The 23,037-nt window shown below is 43.7% G+C and overlaps 1 protein-coding gene across 2 annotated transcripts in view; it reads left to right on the plus strand.

Moving 5' to 3' along the window:
• Positions 1-514: 514 nt before the first annotated feature.
• NRPC2 (nuclear RNA polymerase C2) overlaps positions 515-23,037 on the plus strand; it is a 181,221-nt gene continuing 158,698 nt past the window's right edge. For both annotated transcript variants that reach the window (XM_087688815.1, XM_087688816.1), the window contains exons 1-3: positions 515-814; positions 1,137-1,264; positions 1,514-1,606. In XM_087688815.1, the coding sequence (XP_087544941.1) occupies positions 701-814; positions 1,137-1,264; positions 1,514-1,606 (335 nt within the window). In that variant the 5' untranslated portion in view covers positions 515-700. The remainder of the gene's footprint in view (positions 815-1,136; positions 1,265-1,513; positions 1,607-23,037) is intronic.

Raw genomic sequence — 23,037 nt, forward strand, 5'->3', positions numbered from 1 at the left:
TATTACAATAATGAAATTTAGCAAAATTGAGCTAATCAAGCTCTAACCAATCCAAGTAGCATCCTAAAGCATAATCATAAAATTTTGGCACTAAAATAGTATCATCGAGGAACATGCATAATGGAGCTCATTGTTTGTTGTCCAAACGAGAGCCGTTCTATTTAGTCACACATACACACAGCTCTCTCTCTCTCTCTCTCTCTACTTTGAACCTTCCTTTGCATTTGTTGATGCATGCTTTGTTATTATGTAGCCTTTTTGGTGTTGTTTAGAGTCATTTATGTTATCACAAATACAATTATTTGAAATGTGTTTTGTTGTTAGGTAAAAACGTTGTACATTTAAGGATGTGGAAGATAAGTGTAGTAGCTTAAAAATTACACCATTTTATGTAAAGTACATGGTTTGTTATATGTGTAGTGCATTAGCTAATAGATATGTAATGGGCTTTAAAGAGTGGCTCTAAAAATGGCGGTACTTCATTTGGAGAGTTCCAAAGACTTGACAAATATTTATCGGTGGGAATGTTAGGACCATTTCTCTCTCTCTCTCTCTCTCTCTCTTGCCGAGGACACGTTGTATGAGCTAGCAGTGGGTTGGCTCGGCCTGGGTGTATAGCACGTACAAGCTAATAAGGCGGTGCTGCCGGCGAGCGAGGTTTTAGGGAGGTCCACTACCTTCTTCAAGGTCGCTTGCAGTCATGGTCGCGGACATGGCCAGTGCCAAAGACCTTCCCAAATCCAAACGCAAAGGCCTGGAAGCACCTGTCAAAACCGCGGTTGACAAGTTCCAGCTCCTACCAGCTTTTCTCAAGGTATGCCACAGCTGTGCACACATGCGCGCTCACGCCTGCTCAGTTTTTCCTTACATGTATCTAAAATTTCAAGCATTTTTATGATTCTCTCTCTCAAATTGAAACTCGTAACATTTATATGAGTCCTTTTAGATGCCCTATCTGTATTGCTTTTGGTGGGGGGTTTTGTTGGGGGGGGGGGGGGAGGGTTAATGAGTTTTCATGATTGCCTGTCCCCAATTTTTAGTGCTTGAAACATTTGTATAAGTGCTTCTGGATGGTCTCCATACTAATATGTCTTCGCAATGGCTCATCATTATTGTCCTTTGGATCTTATTGGCAGGTCAGAGGCTTGGTTAAACAGCACATCGACTCTTTCAATTATTTTGTGAATTGTGAAATAAAGAAGATTATTCATGCAAAAGCCAATGAAAAAATCACAAGTGATGTGGATCCTAATCATTATCTCAAGTAAGCTTTATTTGATTGTCCTCATACACTCCATCTAACTTGTCATTCCTTCAGTAAACACACACTAGGCCTTATTAACTTATGATATATTATAAAAGTGCTAACTTTCAAACATCATGTGGTTTATGACAAGGATGAGATAAGCTTGGTGGCACGTTGCAATATACATCTGGGCTTGAAGTACTTTGGAAGTTTTTTCATTCAAGCAATGCAACATTTGGAGTGACACAAGGCTACTTTGATTTCTAGGTATTTGGACATCTTTGTGGGAACACCCTCTGTTGAACAAGACTATATGGTGGAGCAGATAACACCTCAACAATGCCGCTTGCGAGATATAACGTGAGTATCAGGCTCTTTGATCTTGCAAGTTCGATCAAATGGGAAAGTATTCTAAGTATTTGTGTTTATTTTAGGACAATCCATAATGAATGAATGAGAGAGAGAGAGAGAGAGAGAGAGAGAGAGAGAGAGAGAGAGAGGAGGGAAAAGAAAGTTGTATTAATGTCTACAAAAGGCCAAGTTGGCCGATGAGACCAAAAGGTTACATACAAAATGTCTGGGAAGTTTTCCAAGTCCTAGTAAAGCTACTATCTAGTGTTATGGTGAACTAGGTGAGTAGGTACAAAATGGTATACTGACTCCATACAATCTAGATGCACTTCAAGTGCAGTGTGGAACTGCTTATGGAGCGTGGTCATCTTAAGATGTCCTGCATGGGCTTGTCCAGCATCATGGAGAGGCTGAAGCGGTGGGATATGGCTCCCTGGTGGCGCTGTAATATCCGCTATATCTGTAGGTGATGTCTCGTGTGGGGGCGTGGGCCTGCTAGGTGTGGGTGGCAAGCTCTGCCTCTCTCTGTAGCTCTATCCAAGGTGACTCCTCGGGGTGGGGCCACTGGTCGGTTGGCTACAGTCTTCGTTGTAGAGGGAGAGTGGTACATACTTGCTTGGGACAACAATAGTAGTTGTTTTTTCAAAACAGGACACATTGGGACAATCAATCCCACTGTGAATATAAATTGTGTCTTATGTGCCTTAAGGTAGAGACGGAGAAAGGCATTTATTGTTGTTTATTTGTGCTACATCAGTCATGTTTGAGTTGAACACAACTTTTATCAATTAGGTGGTGGAGGATTTGGGGCCTAATTTGGATGTCGAGGAGGGGAAGGAAATGGTTTCATGTACTGAGATGGTGGTCCCTTGTTTCGAGGTTCAACTCGGTCTTGATGCGCAACCAGCAGTTAAATGCAACAAACATGCTTTTGATGCTTTGATGGAAGACCGTGAGGACCCCTTGCTAAATGATCACTAGGTGTGCTCCCATGCACATGTCACGTTTGCCACCAAGGCATCATAAGTCTTGGTCTAGGATCACTTGTTGGAGTTTGCTAATATGTTGCTGGGAGATAATGTCTAGCATAACCATGAAACCTTCTCTGATCAGGATCAAGATGATGTTTTGGAAGCTGGTTTGGATACAAAGACAATGTTACATTCAGTTTTAACATTCTATGAAAGAGGGGCTATCCTTTTCTTTATAGGCCTGATCTTGTGCTTTCTTGGATTTTCCACTAGTTGAATGCACTAGTATTGGGTGATTATGTAGAAGAGATTTTTGTGGGACCTATAAAGTAATGTTAAACTCAGCCATGCTCCATGATATTCTCCTAGCCAAGGTGCCTTTGTTTTTTGATTGCTGCCTTGTTCATGCTGTGCCTTAGCAATCGTTGATTGATTTTCGGCGCTTGCTTCAAAAGGAGTGTCTAGTGTGGGTGGAAGTGGAAGCTTGCCCTATTGTGTAGTGTTGGCTTTTGTAAAAGGAAGCTATGGGAGCTATTGATATGATCTTGGTGCTTCCTAGTGTCAGAAGTGGTGCAACAATGGAAGTATAGACAAGTGCTGAAATAAACTGCTGAACATGAGATAGAAGAGAGAAAACATAAGAATATAACAAAGAAAGAGAACTCAGAGATGTGCACGGGAAATGGAATCCATATATGAAACACGAGAATGACGTGTACAACAATGAGTCTTTGGCTCCTAGGCACTGGTACCAGCTCCCTCTCTCCATAGAACCTATAGGTGATGATCTGAATGAGTAGGGAGCCAGATATATAAAGAAGAAAACAAAGCGAAAATAGGGGTAGGTTGGCTAGTATAAAATGCCCCAAATAAGCATATAATGACCATAATAAAATGCTTAAATAACCTAGCCATGCCTAGACTCACACATGAGTTGTTTGGACTGCTAAGTGAGCTCTCAGATCATGGGTGATCTGATACAATACAAAGATACAATGATAAAGGCTAATCATAGTCTATATAACAAAGAATCACTAGACTAGAACCATGGATACCCAAGCTGTGGGTGATCAGGCCATCACCAAGGTGCCTCGGAGAGAACTTGATGTCGATGTTGATCGTACCGGCTCTTGAAAATAGAAAAGAGTCATAGCAGATCTCTGTGCTTGTCAACAATGTCTTGTAGTAGCATACAAGACCAATCTTGTAAAAAACGCCTCTGAACATATGTGACCATGGATTCCTTGCCTTTGGCCAAGACTGCCAAAGTGTCCTCTCATGTGAGCTTAGACTCTAGGAGCCAATTTTGCTCTTAGTCAAATAACAGTCCATCATGAATCTAGATGTTAATCCGAGCTCTAGGGTTTGAGCCTGCCAGACTGTGGTCGATGTGTTAGGGATGTCCCTCTCTAGAACCCTCTACACTGGTATACTTGTATAGACGAGGCTGGACTGTCCCATCTCACCATCCTTTGACATGCCCTATCTGGCACTAGAGAGTCGTGAGGGATGACCACATCATCTAGACTAAAAAGCAACAGAGGAAGGGGCAGCCATACCTATCCCTCGATTTGAAGAAGGAGATCCTTGACACGCCTTGGTCTTTCCCTTGGTTAGAGGATTGGAGTCCGAGTTTGAGGAAGAGGATGACTCATTGGAGGAGTTTGCATTCCGCTTCTTCTTTTTCTCTTCTTCTTTCGTGAAGTTGCTAACTCCTTGCAATCGTTTTGTAAGTGTCCCTTCTTACCACAGTGATAACACTTGGTCTTCGATGATTTCTTCTTGTCCCCCTTGTTTGAAGCTGTAAGGCCTCATTGGATCCTCCACAATGAGATGGAAGCCTCCCTTCTAAATGCAAAGAAGCCTTATGCTCAAGCAACATCGAGGACATATGTTTAAAGCTCATTGGGGTAGATAAGGTTTGTGCCTACAAAGCATTCGCTACTCCATCAAACTATGGGGGGAGCTTGTAGAGTACCGTACCCATTAGATGGGCCTTTGGAAGGGCAGAATGAATGTGTTGAAGCTGGTCTTGGACCTGTGTAACATCGAGTAAAAACAATTGAATGGTGTCCTTAGGCTCAAACGTCATCACTGCACGCATGGTGGAAGGTGCATCGTACAACAACTAAAGCTTTGACCATAATTAGGGAGATGTCTTGCAGGAGGTAACCATATGTAGAACCTTAGAAATAGATCAAAGAAGAGTAGAATAGACACGCTCTTCATCTGTGCCCCACGTAAGTACAACTTCCCCATGGTTGTCCTCATCAAAATCTTCGGGAAGAGGAAAGGGACGCCGAGGCTGAGGAATAGCTCCACATACAATGTACCAAATCTGCTTTTGCACAAACCAAGCTTTCATTCGGCGTATATGAAAGTCACCCAGCCACGGTTAGGGACAGAAAATGAAAAATGCAGGCTGGTTGAGCATTTAATGCAGCAAATTGACGATTGCAGGCTTCTAGAATCTAGGCCTAGGCTGAAAACGCAGGCAATAGCTGAGTACACACAAGCTGTACATGTGCGACAGCAGGGCGCTTGAATACCAAGGGGTAAAAAGACCTATAATCAGCAAAAAAATTGCAGCAGGAACCTAGATCCTACAATCTGATACCATGTTAGAAGTGGTGCTGCAATGGAAGCATAGACAAGTGCTGCAATAAATTGCTGAACACAAGACAAAATAGAAAGAAAAGAGAAGAACAGTGCAAAGGAAGAGAACTCAGAGATGTGCTCGGGAAATGGAATCTCCTAGGCAGTGGCACCAGCTCCCTCTCTCCAAGAACTTGTAGGTGGTGATGATTTGAATGAGGAGGGAGCTGGATATATAATGAAGAAAACAATACCAAAATAGAGGCAGTTCGGGCAGCATAAAATACCCCAAATAAGCATACAATGACCATAATAAAATGCCCAAATAACATAGCCATGCCCGGCATAGGTTTGACTCACATAGAAGTTGTTTGGATTGCTAGCACCTAGTTTACGGGCCACAAAATTTAACCGCATGTGCATGTTATGGGATACCTCTCGCAAGAAGCGTAATTGGTTGCAGTTAAATTGTCTTGGCATGCCATCATTGCTTTTTTGTTTGAAATGGGGCACTTTTGCTGGCCATCGTTTCTCTTATCGGTTGTTGGAGACATTGTATGGTTGAGTGCCAATAAAAACATGCAGCTCCAGAGGCTAGGTGATCAAGCACTTAATTGTAGCAATTAATTAAAGAGCATAAACCGAAATGCACACTTTACCTTAATAATCTTGGATAGTAGACACCTTGTTGGCCCCAAACATGGCACCCCTTTCAGTATTTTTAAAACTTTAATTGCTAATTGATTGAGTATAGGTTGAGATTCCACAATATGCTTTGCTAATCCAAAAGCCCCTTGTTATACAAACAATCAGTAAGCAATTCGGGTCAATTGCACCTTGATTTTCACTTAGAACTTGCACAAATAGGACCCCAATTGGCCAAATCTTGCCTTAAATTTACAATGGATGAGTTGGCATCTGAAATCCCTCTCAATTTCTTGAATTTCAAGTGCTGATTTCAGTATATGATGCCCTTCACTGATGGCACAGGTTCCAAGGTGGCTGCTAAACCCTAATTACTGCTGTAAATTAGGGTTTACAGCAAAAATTCCTCTACTGTCCACTAAATTTGGCTAAGAACTTTTGAGAATGGTTGAGAAATGATGAGATTTGTTTAGAGAAGGTGTGAGAGAGAAATTTTAGAAATTCTTCATGGAAGCCCTAGAATTGGTTGCTACCTTGATTGGACTAGCTAGGAGCTATTGTGTGTGTCAGAGTGCAGTGGTGCGGAAGCGTATGACCAAGATTGAGAGATAAGAGTGAACACGGAGAGAGAGAGAGAGAGAGAGAGAGAGAGAGAGAGAGAGAGAGAAGAATATGAAGATTTGCAAATGATGAATGTTGAAGAAAGAATGTAGATATGGACATGGGTGCAATGCGCATAATTGTGTATCTTCTTCTCGAGGAACTCACTAGCTACGAGCCTCGAGGTTTGTGCAACAATCTCCATGATGAGTAACTTGGAAATCTGCGATTAGTATAATGACAAAGTGTGTGGGTTGGGCTGACATAAATAGCCCCAAAAATAAGATTGGTCAGTCAGTAATCACTGACTGATTGCCCATAAAAATAGGTTGATGGCTTGATAGCACACGTGGCATCTATCTGATTGCTCTTGATGTGCGAATTTGCCAAGCGCTACCACTTGGCATTTGTCAAGGTGTGGACATACAATTGGGGATTAGAAGAGGAACGTCGATACTCCAACTTCCCTTGGAGGAATGAGTCTATCTTCTCGTTCGAGGCACGTAAGGCCTATTTGAGGGCATAAGGGCCGCCTTTAACTTGTACACCTGTCCATATGAAGAGGAAAAGCCAAGAGGCTGCTCAACATAGATCTCCTCCTTCAAATCACCATTGAGAAAGGCAAACTTCACATCAAGGTGATAAACCGGGCATCTCCTATGGCTAGCTAAGGCAAGAATGGCCCTAATGGTAGCCATCCGAGTTGTAGGTGCAAAGGTGTCATGGAAATTCACCCTTGGCCGTTGTGTGAAGCCCTTCGCGACAAGTTGCGCCTTGTGCTTATCCAGAGTACCATCATTGTGATATTTGGTCTTAAAGACCCATTTCACACCAATCACCTCAGCATACTGCACTAGAATTTCCATAAGGCATCATAGTCACAACATTGGCCACTGTTGTCTAACCATTCCATATGCCCCAAAAACTTGCTGAAAATTTCCAGCTAGCATAAACATGACATAAAACTGAAAATTAGTCTAGAACTATTGCTAGAAACCCATTGGATGCATTCATAACCCTTGTTTCACAACTGTTCTAACTAGAGAACCACAACAAAGCATATTCTTAGCATAAATCATGGATGAAACTGTCAATGCATTTAGTAACATGTTGCTGTCCATGGAACCCATTGTTAACCGTCAAAAATTGAGCATAATCAGATCATAAACTGATCTGAAACCTGGTCACAAACTGCGGCAAATGTGATCCCAAAGTGATTGCAAACTGAGTACAAAAACTGATGCAAAACTGATACAAAAGTGACCATGGTCTGATCTGCAATTGGTCAAAAACTGAGCTGAACAGATCAGTAATTGATCTCCAAACTGATGCAAAAACTCATGCCAAACTGATGCAAATATATAGTTTCAGTGCCATGTTGAAATCCATACTTGTGCATACATCTTATAGTGACTAGTACACTGAGTAGTTGTTAGGAGATATGTAAGCTCGTGTGAGTCTATGCATGTAGAGGCTGGGGACATTATTATGGATATCTAGGCATTTTTATTTGTGCCATTTTATGATCATATTGAGCATTTATTGCTGCCCGACCAGCATTAAATGTTGGCCAACCTGATCATATTGAGGATGTATTTTTGTTCTATATATTCAGGCTCCTCCTCCTCACTCAATGACTCATCTGCCATCACACGTGTGGCGACTTTGTGGAGAGAGAAGCCAGTGCCGGTTCCCACACAGCTAGTGACTCATTGTTGTATGCGACTGTCTTGTGTTGGATTTGTGGATTCCATTTTCCGAGCATACATTTAAGTTCTCATACGTATTGTGTTCTTCAGTGTTCTTTCTTTCCCTTCCTCTTTTGTTTGTTGCTCCACTTCTGACATGGTATCTGATTTCAGGTTCTATGCTCCTGCTATGTTTTCTTTGCTGATTTCATGACTGTTCTGACCATTGCTGATCAAGCGACTGCTGCTCCAACTAGGCGACCTATTTTTCTTGTGTATTTTGTTGACGTCAACATTCGTACAGCTTGCATTAGCCACTCTACTGTCTACGTGTTAGTTCTAGCTTTCGTTTTGGTGTTTTTGCATCTCCTCTTGGCCGGGCGACTGTATTATCAGGCCGTTTTTGCTGTTTCAAGTAGTTTCTCCCTAATTTTTTGACTTTTCGCAGCAAATTTCTTCTTGTTTTGGTTAGATTTTGGTGAATATTGCATGTAAACTCTCATTTTCTGCAATCTATGCTTTTGGTTTGGCTGTGTTCCCTCTCCAAATACCCTCTTTTCTCTACTTCTCTTCTAAATCCTCTACAGATGGCTCCTCCATGTATGTCCACAGATGATAAGTTAAATCGACCTGATTATCTTACACAGAATGCTGTGATGAAGGCTTGGTTTATACAGAAGCGGTTATGGTACATGGTTTGTAGAGCTATTGAACATCCTCAACGGCCTTCTCCTGTTTCAACTGATTTTGATGAAGACAACCATGAGAAAGCGATGCTTACATGGGATTCCAACGATGTCCGTGCTTACTCGGCCTTACTTTGGTGTATTTCCAAAGAAGTCCTACCAATGGTTACCTCCTGTAGGGTATCCTCTAAAGTATGGATGAAGTTGCAACTAATGTATGCGGCACCTTTCACCATGAGGGTAGTTACTCTGTATGGACAACTCCAACAAATTCCGTTTGAGGCCAAAGATACTATCCAGTCTTTTCTACTTCATCTGATCGTGATCCAAGACCAGCTTTGGCAAATGCAGTTTGCCCTCCCAGCGGCTCATCTTATGGGACTTGTACTCTCTAACCTTCCTCTGGTGTTTGATGGAGAGGCAACTGCTTTGAGGGCGTAGATATCATCAACTCTTGTTAGTTGTACACATATGACCTTGATGCTACTTGAGCATGAGGCATCATTGCGGTTATAGGGGAGACTTTTATCAGGTTCTAGTGAGGCTCTTGCAGCTTCAAAGAGGGGTTCGAAGAAGAGAAGTCAAAGACCTAGTGTTACCATAGTGGGAAGAAAGGCCATTTACGGAAGGACTGCAAAGAGTTAGTGGCTTCTAGGAACAAGAAGAAGAAGAAGACGAAGCGGGATGTGAACTACTCCGACGAATCATCTTCTTCCTCAGACTCAAACTTCGATCCTTCGACCAAGGCGAAGTCCAAGGCATGGAAAGGATTAGCTTCTTCAGCTCTCGCGAGAAGGGATTAATGGCCCCTTCCTCGGCTGCTTTCTAGTGGTGGTGATGATGGCATTCCTCATGACTCTCCAGTGCCAGAGAGGAAGTGTGAGAGGGTGGTGAGATGGGGCAGCCGCGCCTCATCTATACATCTATACAGATGCACAGGATCCAGAGAGAGACTTCCTTGATGCATTGATTGAATGGGAAGATTCAAATCTTGGAGCTAGGATTGACATCTGGGTTCATGATGGGCTGTTTATTTGACAGAGAGTGGACTTGGCTCCTAGTCTTGATCTCACACAAGGGGAGACTTTGGTGGTCTAGCCAATGGCAGGGAATCCATGGTCACGTATGTTCCAGAGGCATATTGCTAGGATGATCATGTATACTACTGTGCGACATTAGGACAGACACAGAGATATGCTATGATCTTCTCTATTTTTAGGAGTTGGTACGATCGACATTGACATCAGTTCTCTTCGAGGCCCCCCCTGTGGTGGCTTAATCACCCATTGCTTGGATATCCATGGTTCTACTTGGCGGTTCTATGCTATATGATTTATGATTCATTCTCATTGTACCATTGTATTGCATCAGATCACCCATGATCTGAGAGAGGGTGTTAGTAGATGTGTCAGCTCATGTGTGAGTCTGTGCATGCAGAGGCTGGGGATATTATTTAGGATATCTAGGCATTTTTATTTGTGTCATTTAATGGTCATATTGAGCATTTATTGTTGGTCGACCAACATTAAATGTTGGCCGACTAGATCATATTGAGGACATATTTTTGTCCTATTCAGGCTCCTCCTCCTCACTCAGTGACTCATTTGCCGTCACACGTGTGGAGACTTCATGGTGGAGAGAGGAGCTAGTGCCAGTGCCCATGCAGCCAGTGACTCACTGTTGTATGAGATTGTCTCGCGTTGGATATATGGATTCCGTGGCCTTATTTTTTGGAGTACAAGAGCAAGGCGTACTCCCGTTTCTATGAGTGAAAGGTGTTTGTGGAGACACAGACTACTTTCAAAGTTTGTGGTGTTTGAGCAAATCATGGTGGGGGGTTTACTTCTAACCTCTTTTCTCAGTTTTGTAGGGATCACAACATTCGGGTGGAGTGTACCCATCTAAAGACCTTGGAGAATGGTGTGGTGGATTATGTGATTAGACCAGGCTAGTGATTGCCCGACATCTTTGTCTTTCTCACACCCTTTGGGGTGAGGTGTTGACTACTCTGGTTTACATTCGAAACTGCTCCTCAACTTTTGTATTACAGGCATGACTGGCTTTCTTTTGTCGAAAGCCTCTGTGTCTCACTTTCGTATCTTTGGATGTGATGCATTTTCCATGTGGATAAGAAGAAGAGGAAGACAAAGCTTAACTTGAAGTCTTGGAAGCTCATTTTCGTAGGCTACAACACTACCACGAAGGGCTATCGACTCTACGACCCGACGACATAAAAGCTTGAGGTGAGCAAGGATGTGATCTTTGACGAGGTTGCGACCTTTGAGGATCCTATTGATGGTTCTCTTACAGGTGATTCTTCATCATCAACCAACCCTTCCCCACCTGAGTTTCTCTTTTTCCTTATAGGTTGCCTCTTAGTATCCCTTATTCGTCTTCGGCTCCTCTCGCTCCTCTTTCTCCACCCTATATCTTCGTTTCTGTACCATCTTTGATGGATATGACTACTTCTTCTTCTTTGTTGCATACTTTCACCTTTCAGCCTTGCTCCCCTTTGGAGTCTTCTAGGGATGCTCAGCCATCAGAGGGGCTGAGCCTTCTACAGATGAGGAGGATTCACCTTTCCTTGGAGAGGAGGAGTCCCTTCCCTAGTCACGTGCGTTGTAAGTACCGGAGGCTACTTAGTCTCCCTCGCAGTAGGATGAGCCTATTCGGATTCGTCATTGGTACCATGAGCTCATGCAAGATGTTTTTACTTTTTTGCTTCTCCTACTGGTCCATGCAGATTAGCTCGCTTATGAAGCTAATCCAAAGATAGAGTTACATGAAATGAAGCACCGTTGTCAACAATCCACGATTGTGACAAACCATCATGAGTTGACAACAAGGTATCTATCACATACGTTTTAGTGATATATATGCCCTTCATTGTCATAGCATGTGGATTTGAAAAGGCAATCGGCAAACCAGTATCTTTATCTTCTTTTATCTCCTCAATAACAACACTAGATACCACATTTACTTTTTCTGTCTCTTTTAGGGATAGAGCTTTCACCCTTTTCATTCTTTTTGCCTTTTGCATTAGCGTGCTTCTTGCGTTCTTGTTTCCTTTTAACCTGCAATCGAGCTTTTTATGCCCTTTGTGACCACATTGATAACAAGTTACATCTTGTTGTTTTTCCTTGATTTTGTTGCGATTTTTTTTCTTATTGGCAGCATTAGATCTTTTTTCAGTTCTTCCTCTTACATTATAGTCTGATCCACTGTTTTTCCCACTTGCCTTGTGTCTAATCTCTTCATTGAGAATAGAACCACGCAGACCATCGAATGCCAAGTTGGGGTTATTGCTCAATGATACAACCAATGATTCCCATGATCGGGCAAGGGCAAGGTCATGAGCAAGAATATCGCCCTCAATTTAGGATCAAAAGCTAGCAAGCCTGCATCCTGTAACTGACTCAAAATACTAGTGAAAGTATTCAAATGCTTTGAGGTAGGCTTAGACTCATGAAGCTTCAAGTTGACCAACTTTCGCATGAGATGTACCTCATTGACAGGATTTGTATTCTCATAAGTAGCATTGAGTTTCTCCCAAACTGCGTAGGCAGTATCAAGCCCCTTTATATCAACCAAGATATCATTTGTGATTAATGTAAGTAATGGCCTTTTTATTCATTTTAGCCCAATTCTCTTCTGACAAAGTAACAGGCTTATGTTATGCTAAAGCATCATCACAATCCTTTATAAAGAGTATACCTTGCACACGATTTTTCCAAAGATCAAAACCATTGCCATCTCAAAGAGATTCTTTGTGTTAGATGTAGATGCACCGCCAGCCATCTTTAGCAATAAACAACCGCAATAAAGGGTTGAATGTAACAAAAAGTACACACTCTTCTACTTCCAAGGTGTCCAAGAAGCAGATATTTAGTTGCAATTTCAGCATATCTCAAGTATTGATTACAGCATATACACGAATCAAATTTGATACATTTGCATTAATGAAAGCTTCCGCTTTAGTAATACATCACCATAATGCCCAAATGCAAATAACCCAAATGCTATATTTACCACTGTTTCACTGCATAGTGAGCATTCAACAATACATATCTGCTGCAAATTTCATTGTCCAGCCTCAAATCAACTCAAGATACATCACCAGTGTGGAAAGCCCCAAAATTTTTATAGTAAAACTATTCCAATTGCATCAATTCATGTTCCCGAGCATCAAATGTGTGCAAATGTTGTAGAAATTTTACAAATTCTGCAATTCCCCAACTTTGGAATCCAAGAGTGCACAAATTCCAAAGGAATTGGCTCGAATAAGCAAAATTTTCACTTGCGCCTAGAAGCCCCAAAATTTTCGAGACTCGTGCACACTCTATTTGCAATTTATGGGTCTCGAGTCATTGAAGTATGTGACAGGCACCAAATGTGGAAAAGCCCTAAATTTCCAGGAGCAAATTTGCACAGATTTATAATCTATGCTTATGCGTGTGAATGCCCGGAAGAGAAGAAAGAAAAAACTAAAAATTCTAGATTCAATAAAGAGGGCCATTGACCTGCCCTCCTGTCTGGCTCTTGTCAGCCCAACACGTGCTACGTTAGCCGCTTGGTCTTCGTCTCCTATCAACCGACACACGCTGGTTGTGTGCTGATCAGCTCGTCGATTGTAATTGGTCGCGCTCCCGCTTGGCTTGTTGAGTGCGATCGGTCGCACTCTCGCCTGTGTGTGTTGACCTGCCCAAGCCCCGTGTGCGGGTCCTGTTGCCGCATGTGCCGTTTGCCTTGAGCCCCAGCGCGTTGGTCTTGTCCACTGGTCACTGCGTGTAGGTCTCGTCCACCTGACCACTGTCTGATGCTTGCCTGCACTGCCTGTCAGCCAGTTGGGCCTGACGACTGTCGCTGCCCACAGCTAGTGCCTATGCACTGAATGTGGTTGTCGCCTGTAGTAGTTGGCGACTACTGTCTATGATTGCCAATGTTGCAGCTGCTTGCGTGGACCATTGGCTGTGATACTAGTTTGATGAGTATGAGTGGAAGTAGAGAGAACACACATGCCAATGGAGGTGCTGAACAGTGAGCTTAAGTGTGAGGGTGAGAGTCGACAACTAGGTGTGTAATAGTGTGGTATACACAAAGAATAAAAGAATGTATTTATACTTAGGGTATGGCACACTTACATTCGTTAGGGTGAGTTCACATGTGTAAAGTAATATATACACGGGAGAGCTTAAGGGGCCTTTACACCCAACATTTTTCAAATTTTGGAGCTGTTGGCATAATTGTCTCACTCGGAATGCTTTTGTCTTGGACTCCATTGTAGGTGTCTAGGGATACATTGCAAGACGCAAGGGTCTTTTACATTGGCAGTGAGATCTTGTCCAGCATGCTGATCTTCTCCCTATGGAGGATTTAGCCTTTTGCACCAACCTGCCTGCTACCTTCTGCACCACATCGTCCTTAGCCTGTGCTTGCTTCACATGTTTGCTGCAAGACAGTACTGCTTGTCTTGCCTTGCACGCAGAAGGAACTAGTCTAAGATGTGTATAGAAATCAGTCACAACGAGAGAGAGAGAGAGAGAGAGAGAGAGAGAGAGAGAGAGAGAGAGAGAGTTATATTAACGTCTACAAAAGGCCAAGTTGGCGTATAAGACCAAAAGGTTACATACAAAATGTCTGGGAAGTTTTCCAAGTCCCAGTAAAGCTACTATCTAGTGTTATGGTGAACTAGGTGAGTAGGTATAAAATGGTATACAGACTTGATACAATCTAGACGCACTTCAAGTGCAGTGTGGAACTGCTCATGGAGTGTGGTCATCTTAAGATGTCCCGCATGGGCCTAGCCCTGTTGCTTGTTTGTGTCTACCTATCCCTGCCTAGGGAGTTGCCCTGTAAGTCTATGCTTGGCAGCTTGCCCTACGCCTTCAAGCCTCCTAACCCGTTCTGCTGCAGCTCCTGCTTGATGCTCTCTACGGTGACATCTCTTGCTCAGCGTGTAGTTCTCTTGTTGTGCTCGGTGCTCTTGCCCTTTTGAGGGCCTTGTTGTGCTTTCTCTGTTCGGGCTAATGTATATGCATTGACTGCATTGATTTAATTCCTATGGCTAGAGACCTAGCCATGGAGATTGAAGATGGTGCAGCAGAAGAAGAGACGGTCTTCTGCACTAATGAGATGGCCTCATCACCCCTTGATGATCAGCACGCAGCAAGTTTGAAGATTTTCTTGTTGCCTTTGCGGCCCATGATCCGGCTGATTCTTCTCTACGCTCGTATGCATAGGTGGCCTCTCCCTTGCTAGATTCCCAAGAGCCAAATTGGGAGTAGTTGTTAGAGTTTGCTAACTCTCATTTGGTGGAGTATGTTTAGCATAATCATAAGGAAATTCCTGCCTGCACAAAGGAAGAAATTTTGGATGCATGGGTGAACACTCATGAGGTTCTTCGCTTCTTTTCTACCTTTCATGAGCGAGGAATTATTCTCTTCTTTACAGGCTGGATTCCTATCCTCACCAGGATTTGTTAGTGGTTGGTAGCTCTTCTTCAGATTGATTGTGTGGAGGAGATTTTTGCTGGTCCCCGTGGCTTCGATGAAATGGTGCTTCACTTTCCCTTAGCTTGGAACTTTCTTCTCCATCAACAACCCCTCTTCTTTGATAAACAATTGGTGCATATTGTTTCTTAGCGTCCAATTGCAGATTTTCAATGTCTACTTAAGCAGGCATGCCTGGTATGGGTGAAAGTGGAGTAATGCTTGGCTGTTTATTGGGCCCTTCTCAAGGATGCTATGGTTGATGTCAGCTACGTGTTGGAGCCTCCTAGTCTGAAGGTAGTCGACAGAAACAAGATGCATATGCTTGGGAATACAACGAGAAAGACTCTCAATTGGTTACGCTTCAATTGCAATGGTATGTGGTCTCTTTGGTTTCGCCTTAAGTGGGGTACTTTCTCCGGACAGTGTTTCTCTTGCGGTTAGTTGGGTCATTTCTTTGCAGGGTGTGTAGATAGGACTACCTTGGTGGATCAGCCTTTGGATAACCTTTGGATAAAGAGCAAAACACGCCCCTTGTCTTGTTGAGCTATAGATTATTGAGCCCAATCACTCAAAACCACAATCAACTCCTCCCTCAAATTTGGGGATACAAGTATGGACGGAAGCTCATTGTGCTAAAGGGAAAGCCAATGAGACTTCTGTGCCTATAGTACTTGCTGGTCCTTCATCATCATTGGATCCTCTTTGTACTTATTCACGCTGCTAAGTTGTGCAGACTTCTTCAGTTTCCATTGCTCCCGAGGATCCACAACCTCCCAAGGAGCCACAATGACAACAGCTCGCTTGTGATCCAGTAGCTCTATTGGCCTTTGATGGTGATGGTCGGGTGTGTGGGATTGCAAGTACCCAGGTTCTACCTCCTGCCTTGGAGATGGTGTCAGAAGTGGAGCAGCGGTGGAAGCATAAACATGTGCTGAAATAAACTGCTGAAACACAAGACAAAAAGAGAAAAGAAAAGAACACGATACAGATGAGAACTCAGATGTATGCACGGGAATGATAGTTTCTGTAATCCCTTTTCATTGTACTATTGTATTGTATCAGATCACTCATGATCTGAGAGAGGGTGTTAGCAGAGTATTTGTCAGCTCATGTGTGAGTCTGAGCTTGATCTAGGCTAGGTATTTTTATTAGGTATTTTAGGTATTTTTTGGTGTGGCATTTTATGCCAATGGAGGTTTCTATGCACAAGTCGGACAGCATTAATGCTGGCCGACTTGTGCATAAAATGCTCCATTGGCATAAAATGCCACACCAAAAAATACCTAAAATACCTAATAAAAATACCTAGCCTAGATCAAGCTCAGACTCACACATGAGCTGACAAATACTCTGCTAACACCCTCTCTCAGATCATGAGTGATCTGATACAATACAATAGTACAATGAAAAGGGATCAGAAACTATACAACTTAGAACCATCAAGTAGAACCATGGATACCCAAGCAGTGGGTGATCAAGCCACCACCAAGGTGCCTCGGAGAGAACCTGATGTCGATGTCGATCGTACCAAACACTTGAAAATAGAGAAGATCATAGCATGTCTCTGTGTCCATTATCAATGTCTCGCAGTAGCATACAAGACCATCCTGTCAAAAATGCCCCTGAACATAGGTGACCATGGATTCCCCGCCTTTGGCCAGACCGCCAAAGTGTCCCCTCATGTGAGCTCCAGACGAAAGCCTCCCGCTCTCTGTCAGATAACCAGCTCAGCATGAACCTGGATGTCAATCCCAGCTCCAGGATTTGATGCCGCCAGACTGAAGTTGATGCGTCAGGGACGTCCCTCTCTGGAACCTGTGCACCTGTATAAAAGTATAGATGAGGAGCGGCTGCCCCATCTGAACACCCGCTCACACTCCCTCTCTGGCACAAGAGAGTCGTGAGGGATGACCTCATCACCACCACTAGAAAGCAGTCGAGGAAGGGGCCACCAAGCCCTTTCCGCGATCCGAAGAAGAGGATCCCTTCCGTGCCTTGGACTTCACCTTGGTCGGAGGATCTGAGTCGGAGTCTGAGGAAGGAGAGGACTCATCGGTAGACTCAACATCCCGTTTCTTCTTCTGCTCCTCCTTCCTGGAAGCCGCTAACGTCTTGTAGTCCTTCCGCAAATGTCCCTTCTTGCCACAGTGGTAACACTGGGCCTTCGACTTTTTCTTCCCGTCACCCCTCTCTAAAGCTACATAAGCCTCGCCTCCATAATGTGCCGGAAGCCGCCCCTGTAATCTCAAGGATGTCTCATGCTCAAGAAGCATCGAGGTCATATGTGTAAAACTGACGGGAGTCGATGATGTCTGCGCCCGCAAAGCATTGGCCACTCCATCAAACTTCGGGGGGAGCTTGTAGAGGACCGTCCCGACGAGATGCGCCTCGGGAAGAGCAAATTGCATGTGTCGAAGCTGGTCCTGTACCTGCGTAACACGGAGAAGAAAAGACTGAATAGTATCTTTCGGCTCAAACGTCATTTGCTGGAGCTGGCCATAAAGTGTGACTGCCCGCATGGTGGAAGGTGCCTCGTACATCTGTTGCAACTTCTGCCATACTTCAGGAGATGTCCTATAGGAGGTAACCGCCGGTAAGACCGCTTTAGAAATACACCGAAGCAATGCCGAGTAAGCATGGGCATCGTCCGAGTCCCATGTGAGCACCGCTTCCTCATGGTTGTCCTCATCAAAGTCTTTAGGAAGAGGAAAAGGACGGAGAGGTCGAGGAACAACTCCACAGACGATGTACCATAACCGCTTCTGCACAAACCAAGCTTTCATGACAGCACTACATGTGAGATAATCAGGTCTATGTAACTTATCATCAGTGGAAGTGCACGGAGGAGCCATATGGAGAGGATAAGAAGAGAAGTAGAGAAGAGATGGAATTGAGAGAGGAAACACAGCCAAAACACAAACACAGACTGCAGAAAATGAGAGTTCACATGCAATATAACCCAAAATCTGATCAATAGAAGACAAAATCTGCTGCAAAAAGTCAAAAAATCAGTCAAAAACTGCCAAAAACAGCAAAAACGGCCTGAATTAACAGTCATTCAGCCACGAAAGATGCTGAATCAGCAAAAAAACACAGCAGGAGCATAGATCCTGAAAACTGATACCATGTCAGAAGTGGAGCAGCGGTGGAAGCATAAACATGTGCTGAAATAAATTGCTGAAACACAAGACAAAAAGAGAAAAGAAAAGAACACGATATAGATGAGAACTCAAATGTATGCACGGGAAATGGAATCCATATATCTGAACACGAGACAGTCGCATACAACAGTGAGTCACTGGTTGCGTGGGCACTGGCACTGGCTCTGGCTCTGGCTCCTCTCTTCATAGAGTCTGCAGATGGTGAAGATGATGATGATGATACTGACTGAGGAGGAGCACTGAGTATAAATAGGCTGAAAAAGTGGGGAGCAATAATGTTGGTCGGACAGCATTAATGCTGGCCGAGTGGTGCATAAAATGCTCCACTGGCATAAAATGCCACACCAGAAAATACCTAAAATACCTAATAAAAATACCCAGCCCGGATCAAGCTCAGACTCACACATGAGCTGACAAATACTCTGCTAACAGATGGACCTTTCTTCTCATGGGCTAACCCTCAGGAGATCCTCGAGAGAGGGAATATATTTATCCAACATTTAGAATCTCCTTGTAATATTGCAAGGATAGCATCTAAGTCGTCTCGCCGTGACCTTGTACGTAAGAAGATAGGTGTATTGGAGACATTGGCACTGAAGGCCTAGGCCCACGCGGCCAAATCTCATCAACACTCTTGATCTTGTGTGTTGTTCAGTCCTAGGGTGCCTCTTGCCATGCTCTTCCTTTTTTGTTTGTTGATTCTATTGTACTTGGTTTATATATGATGGCCTAGAGCCACCCTAAACTTTGTAATCTTGTTATCCTATAACTCTTTTTGTTTATATATATATATATATATATATATATATATATATATATATATATATATATATATATATATATATATATATATATATATATAGAGAGAGAGAGAGAGAGAGAGAGAGAGAGAGAGAGAGAGAGAGAGAGAGAGAGAGAGAGAGAGAGAGAGAGAGAGAGAGAGAGAGAGAGAGAGAGAGAGAGAGAGAGAGAGAGAGAGAGAGAGAGAGAGAGAGAGAGAGAGAGAGAGAGAAGAAGAAGAAGAAAGAAAGTTATATTAACGTCTACAACGGGCCAAGTTGGCCTATGAGACCAAAATGTTGCATACAAAATGTCTGGGAGGTTTCAAAAGTCCTAGTGAAGCTAACGTTTATGCTATGTTGAACTAAATTGAGTAGGTACAAAATGATATCTAGACTAGATACAATCTAGAGGTACTCCCAGTGTGGTGTGGAATTGCTCCTGGGGTGTTCATCCTAGGATGTCCCGCATGGGTCGGTCTAGCATGGAGAGACTAAAGCGGCGGGGCAGGGCCCTCCGATGGCGGCGTAGTATCCCTTGTATCTTCGACATGTGTCTTTTGCGGGTATGGGGGCTGGCGGGGCGTGGGCGCCGGGCTTTGCCTCTCGCTGTGGCTATTTCTAAGGTGGTCCCTCGGGGTTGGGAGGCCGGTTGGGCTGGTGGGGGCTCGGTGGTGGGGAGGGTAGTTGGTATTTGGTAGAATTCGTTGAGTGTGCGTTGGTTTGTGGCTCCTTGTCTTTGCTCCGTGGTTCGTAGGAGGCGGTCTCTGTGGCGTCGTATTTCAAGTAGAAAGAGCCCCAGAGAGAGAGAGATATTAATGTCTACATAAGGCCAATGTTCATCAGTAAGGTAAAGATAACATTACAAATAAGTGGGTGGCCTATGAAACAATACTGAAAATAACTATATGATGGGACTATACTAGGGTTGAACCATGTGTAGTGTTATTCCATCGATAGAATAGAAAAGGAAAGGAAAGGAGAACCAAATCCGATAGAACCATGTACAAAAGTATGGTGGGGACTATGGGCTAAAGCTGATCTCAAGATCTTCACATGATCTGAGCTATGATGCAGTCCCTAGCTGCTTCACTGATATGCCTGGTGGTGAGTCTGCGGTGTCTTGTGATAAGGGCTCTAATCGGACTCTGGTGTGGCCTCCTCGGACGTGGTCTTGGTAGACAGGGTCGTTGTCCTCGACGAAGGGAAGTGGCTCTATCCAATGTGACAATGGCTCGCTTGTGATCCAGTAGCTCTATTGGCCTTTGATGCTGATGGTCGGGTGTGTGGGATTGCAAGTACCCAGGTTCTACCTCCTGCCTTGGAGATGGACCTTTCTTCTCATGGGCTAACCCTCGGCAGCCCAATCCTTTGCAGTGCTAGGAGATCCTCGAGAGAGGGAATATATTTAGCCAACATTTAGAATCTCCTTGTAATATTGCAAGGATAGCATCTAAGTTAATAGGTGTATTGGAGACATTGGCACTGAAGGCCTAGGCCCACGCGGCCAAATCTCATCAACACTCTTGATCTTGTGTGTCGTTCAGTCCTAGGGTGCCTCTTGCTACGCTCTTCCTTTTTTGTTTGTTGATTCTATTGTACTTGGTTTATATATGATGGCCTAGAGCCACCCTAAACTTTGTAATCTTGTTATCCCCCATCTCTCTCTCTCTCTCTCTCTATATATATATATATATATATATATATATAGAGAGAGAGAGAGAGAGAGAGAGAGAGAGAGAGAGAGATATATATATATATATATATATATATATAGAGAGAGAGAGAGAGAGAGAGAGAGAGAGAGAGAGAGAGAGAGAGAGAGAGAGAGAGAGAGAGAGTGACATCTACATAAGGCCAATGTTCATCAGTAGTTACAAATAAGTGGGTGGCCTATGAAACAATATTGAAAATAACTATATGATGGGACTATACTAGAGTTGAACCATGTGTAGTGTTATTCCATCGATAGAAAAGAAAAGGAAAGGAAAGGAGAACCAGATCTGATAGAACTATGTACAAAAGTATGGTGGGGACTATGGGCTGAAGCTAATCTCAAGATCTGCACATGATCTCAGCTATGATGCAGTCCCTAGCTGCTTCACTGATATGCCTGGTGGTGAGTCTGCGGTGTCTTGTGATAAGGGCTCTAATCCGACTGTGGTGTGGCCTCCTCGGACGTGTTCTTGGTAGACAGGGTCGTTGTCCTCGACGAAGGGAAGTGGCTCTATCCAATGTGACACCACGGTGTGGCATGTAAGGTGTCTGGCGGGGTGGCTCTGTCTCTGCTAGGTTGGTAGTGTGAGTAGGGTTGGCTTTGTAGAAGAAGTCTGTCACTGCCCTCTGTGTGTGTCCCTCTGGGTGAGCTGGCCTCTTGTCTCGCAGTAGTGCAGTAGTTCGGCGCCTCCCGAGCTCCAGGAGGAAAAGACCTAGGCATCTCTGGTCCTTGTACTCCATGACGCAACAAAGGGGTCCAAATCCATCACGGAAGAGGCAGTGGTACCGTCCTCATATGTCATAGTATATTGTGCATCTGCATATATAGTGCTCCTTCGTCTCAGGTTCTCGACCACAGAGCTGGCAAGTCCTATCCTGTGCTAGGGTATTTGTCCATCTTCCTGTCTCCATTTGAAGCTTATGTGAGGAGGTGCGAATCTGTCCGATAGCAACCTGTACGCTATGGGAGAGATGGGTGTCCATATATGTTGGCCGAATAGTGAAACCATCATCAGAGAGAGACAAGAAATGACTCCTATAGAACTCCATCCTCGATCCTAGAGGGAGGGGTGGATGGATCCATGTCCTTGCTGTCTCAATCCTCAAGATATCAGCTCTGATCACCTGGTTCAACTCGAATCAACTGAGAGATAGTGTAGGGCAGTCAAGGCTATAATCCAAAGGTGGAAGACAGTCAATATCCAAACCATGTAGGCTCATCCAAATAGTCATCTGTGAAAACCAACAGTTCTTCTCGCCTCCAGTTGCTAGTTGTCTAGATGAGGTTAGTGCCAATCTGGAGTATTTATGGCGTGGAAGTTCCCATAGTTTGTGCCAAAAGGTCACTGCCCTGAAGAGTGTCTCCGTAACTATAGATGTTGCCCCTAGCTCTATTCTGACAATGGGATGTGGGGTGGAGGGCTTACTCCTAATCATGCGTTCTATCATCATGATCAATGGCCTTTCCATGCTATCCCAACCATCATAATAATCCCTCTCTATTCCAATCTGATCAGTGAGTGGGCTAAGACGCCTGTGGTACAAGCTGCAACCCCATACCTCTGCTCCATATAGTAATGTAGGTGTGACTAGTGTGTCACACACACACACACACACACACACACACACACACACACACACACAAGAGAGAGAGAGAGAGAGAGAGAGAGAGAGAGAGAGAGAGAGAGAGAGAGAGTAGCTCAGTTGGTTAAGTCGAACAACATGGTGACTAGGTCTTTAGTTCAACTCCTACATTCTGCACGGTCATTTATTATAGGTGTTACAAAAAGGAAGAATTGGACTTGGGTCAATGAGTAGTTTGGTATCCTGCAATATGCAAGCATTCTTTCTAGGGATGATTTGTTTTCTTGGCATGTTGCTCTGAAGAAATATCATAAGAAGGCAGAAACATAAATGAAAGTGTATGACAAAGCATAAACTCAAAAGAACACAATTAGGGGTTAGGGTAGCTTAGAGACAATGAACACAATGGAGTTTGAACGAACTATTGAATATTGAATATACAATGCTCATGTTGTGAGCGAGTCATTCCTTGGCCACGTTAGGAGTACGGACAATGTAGAGGATGGCGCAGGATGCCATGCCAG

Source organism: Lygodium microphyllum, chromosome 11 (genome assembly GCF_053477565.2).
Source record: "Lygodium microphyllum isolate KBCC chromosome 11, Lygodium_microphyllum_v1.1.10, whole genome shotgun sequence".
Lineage (NCBI taxonomy): Eukaryota > Viridiplantae > Streptophyta > Polypodiopsida > Schizaeales > Lygodiaceae > Lygodium > Lygodium microphyllum.